This window comes from Protomyctophum parallelum (assembly GCF_964188405.1).
Source record: "Protomyctophum parallelum genome assembly, chromosome: 3".
Taxonomy (NCBI): Eukaryota; Metazoa; Chordata; class Actinopteri; order Myctophiformes; family Myctophidae; genus Protomyctophum; species Protomyctophum parallelum.
The window spans coordinates 3,005,675-3,023,677 of record NC_139698.1 but is presented as its reverse complement, the minus strand read 5'-3'; the positions used below and the strand labels follow the sequence as shown (position 1 = coordinate 3,023,677).

General features: G+C 46.8%; 1 protein-coding gene across 1 annotated transcript in view; it reads left to right on the top strand.

Annotated features, from left to right (window-relative positions):
- Window positions 1-466: 466 nt before the first annotated feature.
- has1 (hyaluronan synthase 1) overlaps window positions 467-18,003 on the top strand; it is a gene marked incomplete at both ends in the record, with an annotated part of 30,813 nt that continues 13,276 nt past the window's right edge. Inside the window, 10 exons of the mRNA XM_083761287.1 lie at window positions 467-575; window positions 1,580-1,778; window positions 1,915-2,123; window positions 3,134-3,315; window positions 6,211-6,436; window positions 8,228-8,360; window positions 9,790-9,985; window positions 11,564-12,039; window positions 13,011-13,255; window positions 14,251-14,908. Coding sequence (XP_083617413.1) covers window positions 467-575; window positions 1,580-1,778; window positions 1,915-2,123; window positions 3,134-3,315; window positions 6,211-6,436; window positions 8,228-8,360; window positions 9,790-9,985; window positions 11,564-12,039; window positions 13,011-13,255; window positions 14,251-14,908 — 2,633 coding nt within the window. The remainder of the gene's footprint in view (window positions 576-1,579; window positions 1,779-1,914; window positions 2,124-3,133; window positions 3,316-6,210; window positions 6,437-8,227; window positions 8,361-9,789; window positions 9,986-11,563; window positions 12,040-13,010; window positions 13,256-14,250; window positions 14,909-18,003) is intronic.

Below are 18,003 nucleotides of genomic sequence, written 5' to 3'. Positions count from 1 at the left end.
TATAGATGTCTGTTTATGTCCTGTGTATGTAAGACTGAGAGTGAACACTATAGATGTTTGTTTATGTCCTGTGTATGTAAGACTGAGAGTGAACACTATAGATGTTTGTTTATGTCCTGTGTATGTAAGACTGAGAGTGTCTAACATCACTATAGATGTTGTTTATGTCCTGTGTATGTAAGACTGAGAGTGCTCTGAGCAAAATAATTGTCATTGTATGTATACTCTGTATCTATACACATGACAAATAAACCTGAACCTGAACCTGAACCTGAAAAGCGCTATAATAAAAATGTAATTCATTAAATGTAATTCATGATGTCTCCATGCAGACAGACAGCAGAGACACCTCCACAGTCAGTCAGTCAGACATCATGGAGCTGAAACCTCTCCTTTAAATGTAATTCATTGTGTCTCCATACATACAGACAGCAGAGACACCTCCACAGTCAGTCAGTCAGACATCATGGAGCTGAAACCTCTCCTGCGGAAGCTGGGCTCGGTGGTCCGGGCCTTCTTCACCTTCCTCTTCGCCCTGGTGGTCCTGGGGGTGATGGTGTGGGCCTACGTCATAGGTACGTAGGGGGTCTTTATTTATAACCCATTCTGACCTGAGATCAGATTCATAACGAGGTTTCCACATGGACACACACTGGTCTGATTATAACCCATTCTGACCTGAGATCAGATTTAAAAAAAATGTCAGTCATTCTTTCGATTTTTCAAAAATAGCAGACCTACAAGCTCGTAGCGCGCGCTATGAGCTTGTAGATCTGCTATTTTTCAATAGCTAAAGCATAACATGATGTTAACACGACAATCTCATGCAATCTCATGCTTTATATTGTTATATTATATTATTGTGACCAGGCGTTTCTCTTCACAGATGATGAGTATAAGGCTGTGAGCGATGCTAACTATATAAGCTATGATCACTACAACGTATTAAGACTAAATATATTGACAATTTTGTCAACAAATACAAACTAACTATAGTCTAAAATGTTAGGAGCGACCATAGTGGAGAAGAGATCCAGTAGAACTAAAAGCCAAGTGGTTTTATGTTTGGTTGCGTTCGCGTGCTCTGAAAATAGCCGATCTACAAGCTCACAACGTGTCGACACGTTGTTGAAAACTGTAGATTGAAAATTGTAGATCGGCTATTTTCAGCATGCAACCCAAGTGCCAACTCCCGTTGGACGGTATATTACGGCACAATCAAGGCCGGCCCCTTTTTAGTCGACAAAATCAACTGTCCATTTAGTCGACAAAGATCTGATGATATTTAGCCCATTCTGCGCGGGAACCCCTTTTGGTGTTAGCATCATGTCATGCTTTAGGTATTGAAAAATAGCAGATCTACAAGCTCGTAGCGCGCCACCGAGTGGCGCGCTACGAGCTTGTAGGTCTGCTATTTTTGAAAAATCTAAGAGCGACTGACATAGAAACGTAGCTTTTTCAGAAAGCTGTCAGGATGTAGAAGACATTTATATAATCTGATCTCAGGTCAGAATGGGTTATTAATACGCTTACGTCTTCTAGAGTCATTAGTCATATTATTATCATTATTATATTGCAGGCTTCCAGCTGGCCACCTCTCCGTACGGCATCGTGTCCTTCGGGGTGTACGGTCTCCTCCTGGGCCTCCACGTCCTCTTCCAGAGCATCTTCGCCTTCATCGAGCACCGTCGCATGAAGACCGTGAAGGAGCCCTGCACCTTCTCCAAGACCGTGGGCTTCACCATCTCAGCGTACCAGGAGGACCCCGCTTACCTCAGGTAAGACCTGTACCGACTCGGCCCCCAGCCTGGTACTGTAGTCAAAATAAGGCCCTTGAGGAAAATTAATTGGGGAATCCTGCCGTAAGGGATGGGTCTTAATGGGTCATTCATCCATTCATCCATTCCTCCACAGGGAGTGCCTGAACTCCATCCGGGCGCTGAAGTACCCTCCGGAGCTGCTGCGGGTGATCATGGTGGTGGACGGGAACACGGAGGAGGACCGCTACATGATGGAGATGTTCCGGGAGGTGTTCCAGGACCAGGACCCGGGATGCTACGTCTGGAGGAACAACTACCACGCCTGGGACCCGCTCAGCGCCGCCCAGGAGGCCGGCCTCAAAGGTCAGCATGCCGGTTATATATAGCCTCACTAGCCTGGGCAGCGGTGGCCGAACGGTTTGCGGAGCGGTCTTGATATCGGAAGGTCGCTATAGTTCGTATCCCCGGACCGGCACGTTAAAATTACCACCGCTGAAGTGCCCTTTGAGCAAGGCATTGAACCCCTACCATGAAATGTGCTATGAGCAGGGCCTGGCTGTAAACAAGTTCTTGAGCTTAGTCCAGTTACCCTGGGTAAACATAGTACCTTTCCTTTTGCCCATGCAGCCTGTGTGGGGACATAGCCTGGTCCATTCGTAGTTCCTTTCCCCTCAGTGCCAGCTCCCGGTGGCCAGGAGGACGGTGCTGGTATGGGCTATGTGCATGGGGACAGATGTACTCATTTGTAGTTCCTTTCCCCTCGGTGCCAGCTCCCGGGGGTCAGGAGGACGGTGCTGCTCGGTATAGTGCTTGGGGACAGATGTACTCATTTGTAGTTCCTTTCCCCTCTGTGCCAGCTCCCGGTGGTCAGGAGGACGGTGATGCTCGGTATGTGCTTGGGGACAGATGTACTCATTTGTAGTTCCTTTCCCCTCGGTGCCAGCTCCCGGGGGCCAGGAGGACGGTGATGCTCGGTATGTGCTTGGGGACAGATGTACTCATTTGTAGTTCCTTTCCCCTCAGTGCCAGCTCCCGGTGGCCAGGAGGACGGTGATGCTCGGTATGTGCTTGGGGACAGATGTACTCATTTGTAGTTCCTTTCCCCTCAGTGCCAGCTCCCGGGGGCCAGGAGGACGGTGATGCTCGGTATGTGCTTGGGGACAGATGTACTCATTTGTAGTTCCTTTCCCCTCAGTGCCAGCTCCCGGGGGCCAGGAGGACGGTGATGCTCGGTATGTGCTTGGGGACAGATGTACTCATTTGTAGTTCCTTTCCCCTCAGTGCCAGCTCCCGGGGGCCAGGAGGACGGTGATGCTCGGTATGTGCTTGGGGACAGATGTACTCATTTGTAGTTCCTTTCCCCTCAGTGCCAGCTCCCGGGGGCCAGGAGGACGGTGATGCTCGGTATGTGCTTGGGGAGGACCCCCAGCGTCGTGAGGTGGAGCAGCTGATTGGCTCCAGACAGTGTGTCTGCATCATGCAGAAGTGGGGCGGTAAGCGGGAGGTTATGTACACCGCCTTCAAAGCCCTGGGCGCCTCCGTCGACTACATCCAGGTACGGGGACAGACTTTACTTTTTCTAAACTATAAATGCATGTTTTCTGACCTTCTCTACGGATACCGGAGACCCCTGAACAAACACTCTATATAGCAATATATATATATATATAGAGCTATTTAACACGGTTACTGAACACACACTCTATATAGCAAATTATATATAATACTGTCACAATATAGAGCTATTTAACACTGTTACTGAACACACACTCTATGTAGCAAATTATATATAATACTGTCACAATATAGAGCTATTTAACACTGTTACTGAACACACACAGTTACTGAAGAAACACTATTGCAACGATGAGAATACAGAGAATACCTTTTAATCAAATAAACAGTACAGTACCTTTAAGAAAACATTTAAGGGAACGTTCACCACATGCTGTCCAGAGTCAGATCAAAGTGTTTTCCAAACAGAACAACTTGTGAATGAGTTTTATTCGTGAGGAGGAATGTTGTTTTCACTCCAACATCCTCATCATGGAGTCTTTATCTGCACACCATGTTTAATAACAGTGTCGGGACTCCCTTATTCTCTGTTCCTGGAGGACTTTTGGGGCGGGAATCCCTTTTGGTGTTTTAGCTATTGAAAAATAGCAGATCTACAAGCTCATATAGCTTGTAGGTCTGCGCCTATTTTTGAAAAATCGTGAAAATGTGCCTCAAATTTGGAATATATATTTTCAGAACAAACGGTTTTAACTCAAATCTTTGCTTCTGGGGAAGTCCCTGGAACAACATATCTTCAGATGAGGGTCTCGGAGACCAATTACAGATCATTTTTGGGGTCCTTGAGAGGAAATATTGAGTGATATAGGCCTAGAAACATAGGTATTTCAGAAAACTGTCAGGATTTTTAGAAGACATTTCTTTCAGGCTTAAATGGGTTAAAACAAACTATTTCAAAGAGCACGTCACCCATTCTGAAGCTAATATGGTTTCTGCCTCGGGTTTGAGTAAATGGTGCGCTGTGACTGGCCAGTCGCTGTGATTGACAACCTACACCTAAACCTAACCCTAACCTTAACCTCAGTAAAACTATACCTAAACCTAACCCTAACCCTTACCTTAACCTCAGTAAAACTATACCTAAACCTAACCCTAACCCTAACCCTTAACCTCAGTAAAACTATACCTAAACCTAACCCTAACCCTAACCCTTAACCTCAGTAAAACTATACCTAAACCTAACCCTTACCTTAACCTCAGTAAAACTATACCTAAACCTAACCCTAACCCTAACCTCAGTAAAACTATACCTAAACCAAACCCTAACCCTAACCTTAACCTCAGTAAAACTATACCTAAACCTAACACTAACCTTAACCTCAGTAAAACTATACCTAAACCTAACCCTAACTAAAGTTCTCAACGGGCCCAAAAATTATGGCCCGGCCCGACCCTACCCTAACTGGGTGGGCCCGAGGCTCGGCCCTACCCTAAAAATTGCCATAATGTTAAGCCCGAAGCCCAACAAAAGCCCGAAAGAAAAAAAAGAGAGAAAAAAAAGCAGCACTAAATGGCAGCGCAGCGGCGCCGTGTTTCAGTGTGAAAGTGAGAACGGAGATCAGCGGATTTATCGAAATAAAGGATGTATGTAACTCACGTTAGAATAGGCTATTAATGTTCCATAACTTCCATTTCCAATCATTCTAATGGATTCCATACAGTGGTGGTGGTGACTGGTGAGTAAACATGAATAGCTGCTGCAGCTCCCTCCCTTAGTTTCCTCTGAAGTGAAGTTGCTTTACGTGTAGCTATAAGTTATATATCACCATCATGGATCGTTTGGTGACGTTGATTAATAATTAGGTTTTATTCATCGCAGCCAGCTGGGTTAACGAGACTCTCAGTGCAACATGACGAAAACCTGACGCTTCTTCAGCTGTGATAATCCGATTGATTTGATAAAATATTTAAGCATATGGCAACTTGGCAAGTTAACTGGTGGTTAGTAGCTCGTTTGGTGCGCAAACCAGAGGGAAACCAGCGGTAGCAAGGCACGCAAGTCTCTCACCGTTCACTGTTCTCTAGTCTACTGCCTGCGCGCGGGGCAGGCTGCAATGCTGCTCTGGCCTCGTACACACATGCTGGACTGACATGATCTGTTCTGTCTGTGTTTCATGGCCGCCTTATTCTCAATGCTTTTCTAATGGAAGTCACGTGGTTTGACATGTGTGTACGAGGCCTCCGAGTCTGAAATGCCAGTGCGATGCGACCCCGTCTCCAGTCCTCCTCCTGTCACAAGTGAATCGCCTAGCGCAGCCCTCTTCATAATAAATGCATACACGTATACACAATCACATTACACAAATAACAGAATTGCTATTTTTATTATAATAACACTTAAAAAAGAAAAAAAAAAAAAAAGAACAAAATTGCGGAAAATCACAGAGCCCGAGGCTCGGCCCGGCCCGACTAATTAGCATATTATTTGGGCCCGGCCCGGCCCTAAAACGTCGGGTCGGGTCGGGCTTGGTCGGGCCTGGTCGGGTTCGGGCAGAGTTTGAGAACTTTAACCCTAACCTCAGTAAAACTATACCTAAACCTAACACTAACCTTAACCTCAGTAAAACTATACCTAAACCTAACCCTAACCTCAGTAAAACTATACCTAAACCTAAACCTCAGTAAAACTACACCTAAACCTAACCCTAACCTCAGTAAAACTATACCTAAACCTAAACCTCAGTAAAACTATACCTAAACCTAACCTCAGTAAACTATACCTAAACCTAACCTCAGTAAAACTAACGCAGTGGCTGGGGGGGCGTTTCCAAGAACCCGAATCCGCGGAAGAAACCCTTTTAGCCATTCTGAACCATGTTCTTCATATAATTGGTCCTCTCTCTCTCTCCCACCCCCCCCCCCCCCCACCCCCCAGGTGTGTGACTCGGACACCAAGCTGGACCCCATGGCCACCATGGAGCTGGTGAAGGTCCTGGAGAGCGACGCTGCGTTCGGGGCGGTGGGCGGAGACGTGATGATCCTGAACCTGAAGGAGAGCTACGTGAGCTTCATGAGCAGCCTGAGGTACTGGATGGCCTTCAACGTGGAGCGCTCCTGCCAGTCCTTCTTCAACTGTGTGTCCTGCATCAGCGGACCGCTGGGTGAGTGCCTGAGGAGCAGTGTTGTTTTCCTCGACTAAAAACTAAGACGAAAAATGTTCGTCGACTACCTTTTTCCACTGACGAAAACTAAATGGAAACTAAATGAAAACTAAGCTACGATGACTAAAACTAAGACTATATATACTGACAATTTCGTCAACAAATAAAAACTAGACTAAAATGTTAGGAAGGGACTAGTGGACAAGAGATCCAGTATAAGTCATTTTACACTTGGTTGTGAGCTTGTAGATCGGCTATTTTCAGCAAGTGTAAAAACAATAATTACGACGGCATCAAGGCCTGTCAAAACACATTTTAGTCGACTAAATCAACTGTAGATTTAGTCGACTAAAATCTCATGACATTTAGTCGACTAAAACTAGACTAACAATAAAACATTCCGGGTGACTAAAATGTGACTAAAACTAAATTTAAACTAAAGACAAATGACTAAAACTAAAATAGAAATTTGATGCCAAAACAACACTGGTTGAGGAGCACTTCCATGGTTGTGTTATCAGGTTCAGGGTCAGGTTCAGGTTTATTAGTATAAATGCAATGAAAATTATTTTGCTCAGAGCACTCTCAGTCTTACATACACAGGACATAAACAAACATCTATAGTGCAAGAAAAAGACAAAAAAAAACAGAAAAAAAGTGCAAGTGAAGTGACAAAACAGTGCAATACAGTTCAAGGTCAGCTGTTCAGCAGCCTGACTGCCTGGGGGTAGAAACTGTTACTGAGACGGGTGGTACGAGATTTGATGCTCTGGTAGCGTTTTTTGGAGGGGAGTAGTTTGAACAGGGTATTTGCGGGGTGGCTGGTGTCTTCCATGATGTTGTGGGCTTTTTTCATACAGCGAGTGGTGTAGATGCTATGCAGATTTTAGCTGCTTTATCTTATCTGGGTGAGTGAGGAGCACTTCCATGAGTCTGTTATCTTATCAGCGGACCCCTGGGTGCACGGATAATACCCCTAACCTCATATCAGTCTTATAACTGGCCACGTAAGTCCCCTAACCTCATATCAGTCTTAACCCATTCTGACCTGAGATCAGATTCTAAAAATGTCTATTACATCCTGACAGTTTCATTATTAACCCATTCTGACCTGAGATCAGATTTAAAAAATGTCTATTACATCCTGACAGTTTCATTATTAACTGGCCACGTAAGACCCCTAACCTCATATCAGTCTTAACCGGCCACGCAAGTCCCCTAACCTAATATCAGTCTTAACCGGCCACGTAAGTCCCCTAACCTCATATCAGTCTTATAACCAGCCACGTAAGTCCCCTAACCTCATATCAGTCTTATAACTGGCCACGTAAGTACCCTAACCTCATATCAGTCTTATAACCGGCCACGTAAGTCCCCTAACCTCATATCAGTCTTATAACCGGCCACGTAAGTCCCCTAACCTCATATCAGTCTTATAACCGGCCACGTAAGTCCCCTAACCTCCTATCAGTCTTAACCAGCCACGTAAGTCCCCTAACCTCAACCCTACAGAGTCTTTTTTTCTCTCTCTTTCAAATAAACATAGTGAAGTAAAAGTACAATATTTGGATCCGAGATGAGGAGAAGTAAAAGTACTGTAAATTATCATGTCGAGCACGAACACCTCAAAAAGTACAATGTACTTAAGTAGGCTACTGTACTTAAGTACACGTCCTTAAGTTACTGTACAAAACTGGCTTCAATGCGGATGGACTACTCTATAACTAATGTATGGACTACTGTATGGACTACTGTATGGACTACTGTATAACGCGGCGTCTCAACCTGCAGGGCTGTACAGAAACGACCTGCTGCAGCAGTTCCTGGAGTCCTGGTACAACCAGATGTTCCTGGGCACTCACTGCACCTTCGGCGACGACAGACACCTCACCAACCGCATGCTGAGCATGGGCTACGCCACCAAGTAGGTAGCATGGCTAGCATGGGGGCTACGCCACCAAGTAGGTAGCATGGCTAGCATGGGGGCTACGCCACCAAGTAGGTAGCATGGCTAGCATGGGGGCTACGCCACCAAGTAGGTAGCATAGCTAGCATGGGGGCTACGCTACCAAGTAGGTAGCATGGGGGCTACGCCACCAAGTAGGTAGCATGGGGGCTACACCACCAAGTAGCTAGCATGGGGGCTATGCTACCAAGTAGGTAGCATGGGGGCTACGCCACCAAGTAGGTAGCATGGGGGCTACACCACCAAGTAGCTAGCATGGGGGCTATGCTACCAAGTAGGTAGCATGGGGGCTATGCTACCAAGTAGGCAGCATGGGGGATACGCCACCAAGTAGGTAGCATGGGGGCTACGCCACCAAGTAGATATCATGGGGGCTACGCCACCAAGTAGCTAGCATGGGGGCTACGCTACCAAGTAGGTAGCATGGGGGCTACGCCACCAAGTAGGTAGCATGGGGGCTACGCCACCAAGTAGGTAGCATGGGGGCTAACTTGAGGTTTCAACTCTCCTCACACTGAGCTTAACTTAAGGTCTCGTCTCTCCTCTCAGACACAGAGCTTAACTTAAGGTCTCGTCTCTCCTCTCAGACACAGAGCTTAACTTAAGGTCTCATCTCTCCTCTCAGACACAGAGCTTAACTTAAGGTCTCATCTCTCCCCTCAGACACTGAGCTTAACTTAAGGTCTCATCTCTCCTCTCAGATACAGAGCTTAACTTAAGGTCTCATCTCTCCTCTCAGACACAGAGCTTAACTTAAGGTCTCATCTCTCCCCTCAGATACAGAGCTTAACTTAAGGTCTCGTCTCTCCTCTCAGACACAGAGCTTAACTTAAGGTCTCGTCTCTCCTCTCAGACACAGAGCTTAACTTAAGGTCTCGTCTCTCCTCTCAGACACAGAGCTTAACTTAAGGTCTCATCTCTCCCCTCAGACACAGAGCTTAACTTAAGGTCTCGTCTCTCCTCTCAGACACAGAGCTTAACTTAAGGTCTCGTCTCTCCTCTCAGACACAGAGCTTAACTTAAGGTCTCGTCTCTCCCCTCAGACACAGAGCTTAACTTAAGGTCTCATCTCTCCCCTCAGATACAGAGCTTAACTTAAGGTCTCGTCTCTCCTCTCAGATACAGAGCTTAACTTAAGGTCTCATCTCTCCCCTCAGATACAGAGCTTAACTTAAGGTCTCATCTCTCCCCTCAGATACAGAGCTTAACTTAAGGTCTCGTCTCTCCCCTCAGATACAGAGCTTAACTTAAGGTCTCGTCTCTCCCCTCAGATACAGAGCTTAACTTAAGGTCTCATCTCTCCTCTCAGATACAGAGCTTAACTTAAGGTCTCCCCTCTCTCCTCTCAGATACAGAGCTTAACTTAAGGTCTACCCTCTCCCCTCAGATACACGGCCCACGCCAAGTGCTACACAGAGACCCCGGGTGGCTTCCTGCGCTGGCTGAGCCAGCAGACGCGCTGGACCAAGTCCTACTTCCGCGAGTGGCTGTACAACGCCATGTGGTGGCACAAGCACCACCTGTGGATGACCTACGAGTCCATCGTCTCCGGGGTGTTCCCCTTCTTCGTCACCGCTACCATGGTACGTATAGGGGTTATAGCGTGAGGTCAGTCCGGCGCTCTCCCCAGGTCGGCAGGGGGAGTGTATACTGCGATTTCAAGCGCGGGAAAGGAAGCGAGATAGTGCGATTTTTCAAGCGTGGGGAAGTGAGATAGTGCGATTTCAAGCGCCCAGGATTAGATTAGATTGTTGACGATTGAATCAACGTCTTGTAAAAGACAAATCAATACCTCAACTTGTCCGGAATTCAATATTTCCTTGAGTTAAAGTACCGGCATTAAAATGTACTTATGAAGTACCAAGAGTAAAAGTACTAGTTATACTATAGTGTAAAATGTGTAAAGGTCTTTTGAAGGCATCGCATCGTGAGCTTATACATCGGCTATTTTCAAAATAGTTTAAATAGGACTGACGCTGGAGTGGTTGTATGTATATGTTTTGTAATAATAATTCTACAGTACAGTAACAAGTTGGACTAAAGTTGTCCAATAATTGAGTAGAAGTAATAGTATTGGAAATTAAAGTAAATTAAAATAACGTTAAAGTACCTTAAAACAGTCCTCGAGTAAATGTAATTAGCTACTTTCCACCACTGCTCATTATCACCAGTATGAGACATACTGGTGAGAAACGAGCTCCTCTAACAGGCATTCTGTGCGACATCCTATGGGTCCTTTAGCTCCTCTAACAGGCATTCTGTGGGACATCCTATGGGTCCTTTAGCCGTGCTGCATTCAGCTCCGTTGACGTCACGGGAGATTCATAAATCCCTTTAATTTTACAGCGTTTTTTTTGTAATAGTACAACATAAACATTACAGAGACTTTAGTCTCCTAAAGACTGTTCACAACCGCATTCCCACGCTGATGTGTTTTAAAACTTGTCATATGCACTGTTGTATTAGTTTAAATCTTTTAATTGTTATCTTTCTAATAAAGTTGTCCTTTTTCTTGTCCCCCCCTGGCCCTACACAAGTAAAGCGTCTTTGAGTGTTAAGAAAAGCGCTATATAAATCCTAGATATTATTATTATTATTATTATTATTATTATTATTATTTAGTTGTCACTGTAAAATGCCATTGGTCATGATATTTGCATATAAATACCCCCCACAGAGGCTGAAATTCACACAAATTAAAAATGTCTGGACTCTGTGCAATTTTGAACAATTTTGAACCTATGACTTTTGACCTTTAACCCTAATAAAAGTAAGTAAAATAACTGTAATATATGTTTTTATGCGATCATTAGAATGTCTAGAACATGTTTTATTCATTATTGTGAAAGATATCCCCCAAATGTAAATTATGAATTTATTATATTATTAAATAATTATGATATAATGTGCATAAAATCAAATCAAATTTTTTACATATTTTTTTAACCCAATTCCTAGTAGTACAAAGTAGTAGTAAGGTTGAAAATGAAAATTTTTGCAAGTAGAAATTAATCCGGGGTCTTAGAGGGTTAAAACAGTTCTCATATTCATCATCATTTCCAAACAGGTGCAGTTGTTCTGGACGGGCACGCTGTGGGACATCCTCTGGGTCCTTTAGTAGTAGAACAACATAAACATTAAACATCATTATTTCCAAACAGGTGCAGTTGTTCTGGACAGGCACGCTGTGGGACATCCTCTGGGTCCTGTGCTGCATCCAGCTCATCGGCCTGGTCAAGGCGGCCTACGCCTGCCTGCTGCGGCGCGACCTCCTCATGGTGTTCATGTCGCTCTACAGCGCCCTCTACATGACCTCGCTGCTGCCCGCCAAGTACTTCGCCATCCTCACCATGAACGTGAGCACCTGGGGCACGTCGGGCCGCCGCAAGATGGTGGGCAACTACATGCCGCTGCTGCCGCTGTCCGTGTGGGCGGGCGTGCTGCTGGGCGGCCTGGGCTACACGGCGTGGCGCGAGAGCCGCCAGGACTGGCACACGGACGCCAAGCGCGAGGAGACCAAGTTCCTGGTGTGCGGCTGCGTGGCCTACGTGCTCTACTGGACCGTGATGGTGGCGCTGTACTGCCTGTGGTTCCGACGCACCTGCCGGAGACGCCGCAGGACCTATAAGATCAACGTGTGAGAGGCGGGGCGGGCGGGCAGCGGGCGGCGGGCGGCGGGGGGGCGGAAAGCGAGCCTCGCCTCGCCACACCGCGCCGGAGCGGAGACAACAACAACAAAACAAAAAAGCACGAACACACTCGGTATACATTTTAATACAATTTTGCCGACGCCGGAGTGGTGCGCTGTACAGTGTACAGAATCTGGGGGTGTGTGTGTGGGTGTGTCTAACATAGGTACCCACCAGTACTGATGGGTGTAATTTTGAGATCAAGGAACAAACGTGTAGGATCCCACTGTACGGCTCAGGAAGACTCACGTGTTTATGACGAGAAGAGCCAGAGATCCTTTTTTACTGTATACGCGCTGAGGAAAGGCTTGTTCCTTCCGGTACCTTCTAAGAAACGACATCCAGAGTGGACCGCAGCAGAGCATGCTCCCTCATTCATACTCCAGTTTGAGGTGATTAGCTTAGCACTCACCACCGCGGTGATGCAGCTATCACCGCTATCACCGCTATCACCTCCGACACCACCACACCATCTCTCTGTTTGTTACTGTCTGACAATGCAGGGCTCTGACTGGGGCTCATTCACCACCCCGTTCACTGATTGGCCTAGAAGTTTGGGTGGGGGGTCTGGTGGAGGTCTGGTTGCGTGTGCACGGAACGAGCACGCGCACAACACATTCATGGGACCACCGCGCTCACGTAAATACGCTTTGCGTTGTTGTCGCGTTGCCGCGACTTCTCAGAGCAAAAACACTCACAGGTCTCGTTGAAAATGAACTATAGGCGCGTTTTAGCGCCCCCTAAAGGCCCTTTAGACCTGCCTGATGTTGTTATGTACTGATTCACCTGTAGTGTACTCATGTTATTAGATTATAATAACATCAGATTAATGTCAGAAAACTGTTCATCTGGAATCACTCTTTAAAAAGTACCAGAAGGACTTTCGGAGGGCTGGAATATTCCCGGTCCTGTCCACTAGGACTGCGTACCGGTCCGCTATACTGTACCGCGTACCGGTCCGCTATACTGTACCGCGTACCGGTCCGCTATACTGTACCGCGTACCGGTCCGCTATACTGTACCGCGTACCGGTCCGCTATACTGTACCGCGTACCGGTCCGCTATACTGTACCGCGTACCGGTCCGCTATACTGTACCGCGTACCGGTCCGCTATACTGTACGGTCGGCCACTCCTCTCGCGACATCGGCGTTCCACGACGTGCGTAGGAGACGCACTGTTTTCACACGGACACTATTTATCTTAGTTTACGTAATAAAAACTATGTATTTATTTCGCGATTCAGTTAACAACTTGCAAGAGGCTTTCTTGTACAGCTGCTAAACCGACGACAGTATGTTCTGCGATTAAGATCCATCGACGTCGATAACGTCGCCAAAACGGCGATATGGTGAACGGCGCCGTATGCCTGATTCTGCTTTGTTGAAATAAGCTCCGTATTCCCCTTCGTGATCGTTGAGATAGAGGCGGGGTTTGTTCGGCAAACAGTCACTCGACAAACTCTCGAGCAACGATCGGAAATACAGAGCTTTAACTTTGAAACAATACAGTCTCTGTTTTTAACAAAGTAAAAATACGCATCATCACCGACGGCACATTTAATGTCGTTATTGTAACTATAGGAAAATACAGTGACTATAGTAACTGCTCCTGAAAGCAGTTCATTCAACAGAGAGATTATTTTGCGATATGATTTTTTGTTTTTGAAAAACTTGACTTTCAGATGTCGTTACACTTTATAAAGAGGTCACCTTAGTACTGTACTGTACTGTACTGTACTGTACTGTACTGTACTGTACTGTACTGTACTGTACTGTACTGTACTGTACTGTACTGTACTGTACTGTACTGTACTGTACTGTTTCGTTATCATTGCACTGGAAAACGAACTGTTTGTGGCAGCACTGACGACACAGACCGCTCTCAGAGGAATGTTCCTGTTCAAACTTCATACAGTTTCTGTATGAACTTATACTGTTGATTGATGATGGAACAGTGGTGGGATATACAGTATCAACACACACACACACACACACGCACACGCAGTCACCCACACACACACACACACACACACACACACACACACACACACACACACACACACACACACACACACACACACACACACACACACACACACACACACACACGCACACGTGCACAAGTGCAATACTTTAGGGCCAGTATAGTGGCTCTCAGAGCAGTTTCATGTCGAGGACCCCAAAGATTTGGCCAGTACCGGGGACCCCCAGTCTGTGCAGGCTTTGTACCCGGGGACCCCCCGGGGACCCCCAGTCTGTGCAGGTTTGGTACCCGGGGACCCCCCGGGGACCCCCAGTCTGTGCAGGTTTGGTACCCGGGGACCCCCCGGGGACCCCCAGTCTGTGCAGGTTTGGTACCCGGGGGAGTCGGACCCCCAGTCTGTGCAGGTTTGGTACCCGGGGGAGTCGGACCCCCAGTCTGTGCAGGTTTGGTACCCGGGGAGTCGGACCCCCAGTCTGTGCAGGTTTGGTACCCGGGGAGTCGGACCCCCAGTCTGTGCAGGTTTGGTACCCGGGGAGTCGGACCCCCAGTCTGTGCAGGTTTGGTACCCGGGGGAGTCGGACCCCCAGTCTGTGCAGGTTTGGTACCCGGGGGAGTCGGACCCCCAGTCTGTGCAGGTTTGGTACCCGGGGAGTCGGACCCCCAGTCTGTGCAGGTTTGGTACCCGGGGGAGTCGGACCCCCAGTCTGTGCAGGTTTGGTACCCGGGGAGTCGGACCACCAGTCTGTGCAGGTTTTGTACCCGGGGAGTCGGACCCCCAGTCTGTGCAGGTTTGGTACCCGGGGGAGTCGGACCCCCAGTCTGTGCAGGTTTGGTACCCGGGGACCCCCCGGGGACCCCCATGAGAGAATATGTGTCAAAAAGAAGACGTTCTATGAGCTTATTTTATGCGACATCATGACTCGTTGAGCTTGTGTTTTTTCATTGATTGATTGAAATATTTATTATTTTTGCAGAATTACAGTACATTTCAAGCACAAACTCAATACAAAGACTGTTAACTGTGAGTGGACGACCCAATTAAAGGTTTTATGACATTCATTTTCATTTATTTTTCTTTTTCTTTTTTCTTTTAGGTTTTATGACCTCAATTAGGTGATGTGTATATTGTGTGTGCATAAAGTATGGCTCATAGGAAAATTAGCAATCTTTGCTGTCAGGTGGGAACCTTAATTGTATGTCAAATAACCACTTATTGTTGTTAATGAAATACAACTGTGTTTTCTGATGAACATTATTATTTATGTTATAGCGACTATCTCTGTTGTTTTTATTTTATACTTAATAAAAAAAAACACACAGATGTATGACTTAATACTTAATTGTGAACTTATGTATCATAGTTGTGAACTTGTATCATAGTTGTGAACTTATGTATCATGATTGTGAACCTGTATCATGATTGTGAACTTTACATCATGATTGCCAATGGAATGTTTTTTTATGTTATGTTATTTTTATAATTTATATGCCCATATACATAATATTATATTATATTGCCATCACAAAAAATGCTGGAAATGGTCTCAAAATGTGAATAAATTAATGGTTTTGGGATGTCGCTTTTCGAACGAACAAATAAAATATTTTCTGAGATTCAAATGCTCCGTTCATTTCACGACAAAACTAAAGAATTAAATCAGATTTATGTACAGTATGCACAGTATAGGCTATAGAGCGTCACAGTTTATGACGACGGCAGGCCCAGGAAATTAATCCCAATGCATTTTTCCTCATAGACATTTTTAAAACGTATTTATTTAACCCATTCTGAACGGGAACCCATTTTGGTGTCAGCAACATGTTATGCTTTAGCTATTGAAAAATAGCAGACCTACAAGCTCATAGCGCGCCACTCGGTGGCGCGCTATGAGCTTGTAGGTCTGCTATTTTTGAAAAATCGAAGAACGACTGACATTTTTTAGAATCTGATCTCGGGTCAGAATGGGTTCATCAGACCAGTGTGTGTCCAGTGGAAAACCTCGTATGAATCTGATCTCAGGTCAGAATGGGTTCATCAGACCAGTGTGTGTCCAGTGGAAAACCTCGTATGAATCTGATCTCAGGTCAGAATGGGTTCATCAGACCAGTGTGTGTCCAGTGGAAAACCTTGTATGAATCTGATCTCAGGTCAGAATGGGTTCATCAGACCAGTGTGTGTCCAGTGGAAAACCTCGTATGAATCTGATCTCAGGTCAGAATGGGTTCATCAGACCAGTGTGTGTCCAGTGAAAACCTCGTATGAATCTGATCTCAGGTCAGAATGGGTTAAAGACCTTTTTAAGCGTCGTATACAAAGCCAACTCGAGTCGTGACAAATCATGGCAACAAACACAATATTTTGGACCAAACAAAATAATTACAAAGAAGAAAAAACATTCTTTGTTCGGCCCAAAACATTGTGTTTGTCGTCATGATTTGTCACGACAAGAGTTGTCTTTGTCCGCGGCGTATAAACGTCTTTAAATAAATACTGTCTGAAAAGTCTATGAGGAAAATGAACAGGGATTTATTTTCCGGGTCTCTGGAGGAGACCTGGGTTGCACATGGGTTGTTACAGTCCCTCTGGTGTTGTGGTCTCTGGAGGAGACCTGGGTTGCACATGGTTTGTTACAGTCCCTCTGGTGTTGAGGTCTCTGGAGGAGACCTGGGCTGTTACAGTCCCTCTGGTGTTGAGGTCCCTGGAGGAGACCTGGGCTGTTACAGTCCCTCTGGTGTTGTGGTCTCTGGAGGAGACCTGGGTTGCACATGGGCTGTTACAGTCCCTCTGGTGTTGAGGTCTCTGGAGGAGACCTGGGCTGTTACAGTCCCTCTGGTGTTGTGGTCTCTGGAGGAGACCTGGGTTGCACATGGGCTGTTACAGTCCCTCTGGTGTTGTGGTCTCTGGAGGAGACCTGGGCTGCACATGGTTTGTTACAGTCCCTCTGGTGTTGTGGTCTCTGGAGGAGACCTGGGCTGCACATGGGTTGTTACAGTCCCTCTGGTGTTGAGGTCTCTGGAGGAGACCTGGGTTGCACATGGTTTGTTACAGTCCCTCTGGTGTTGAGGTCTCTGGAGGAGACCTGGGCTGTTACAGTCCCTCTGGTGTTGTGGTCTCTGGAGGAGACCTGGGTTGCACATGGGCTGTTACAGTCCCTCTGGTGTTGTGGTCTCTGGAGGAGACCTGGGCTGCACATGGGTTGTTACAGTCCCTCTGGTGTTGAGGTCTCTGGAGGAGACCTGGGCTGCACATGGGTTGTTACAGTCCCTCTGGTGTTGAGGTCCCTGGAGGAGACCTGGGCTGCACATGGTTTGTTACAGTCCCTCTGGTGTTGAGGTCCCTGGAGGAGACCTGGGTTGAACATAGTTTGTTACAGTCCCTCTGGTGTTGAGGTCCCTGGAGGAGACCTGGGCTGTTACAGTCCCTCTGGTGTTGAGGTCTCTGGAGGAGACCTGGGCTGTTACAGTCCCTCTGGTGTTGAGGTCCCTGGAGGAGACCTGGGCTGTTACAGTCCCTCTGGTGTTGTGGTCTCTGGAGGAGACCTGGGTTGCACATGGGCTGTTACAGTCCCTCTGGTGTTGAGGTCTCTGGAGGAGACCTGGGCTGTTACAGTCCCTCTGGTGTTGTGGTCTCTGGAGGAGACCTGGGTTGCACATGGGCTGTTACAGTCCCTCTGGTGTTGTGGTCTCTGGAGGAGACCTGGGCTGCACATGGTTTGTTACAGTCCCTCTGGTGTTGTGGTCTCTGGAGGAGACCTGGGTTGCACATGGTTTGTTACAGTCCCTCTGGTGCTGTGGTCTCTGGAGGAGACCTGGGCTGCACATGGGTTGTTACAGTCCCTCTGGTGTTGAGGTCTCTGGAGGAGACCTGGGCTCCACATGGGTTGTTACAGTCCCTCTGGTGTTGTGGTCTCTGGAGGAGACCTGGGC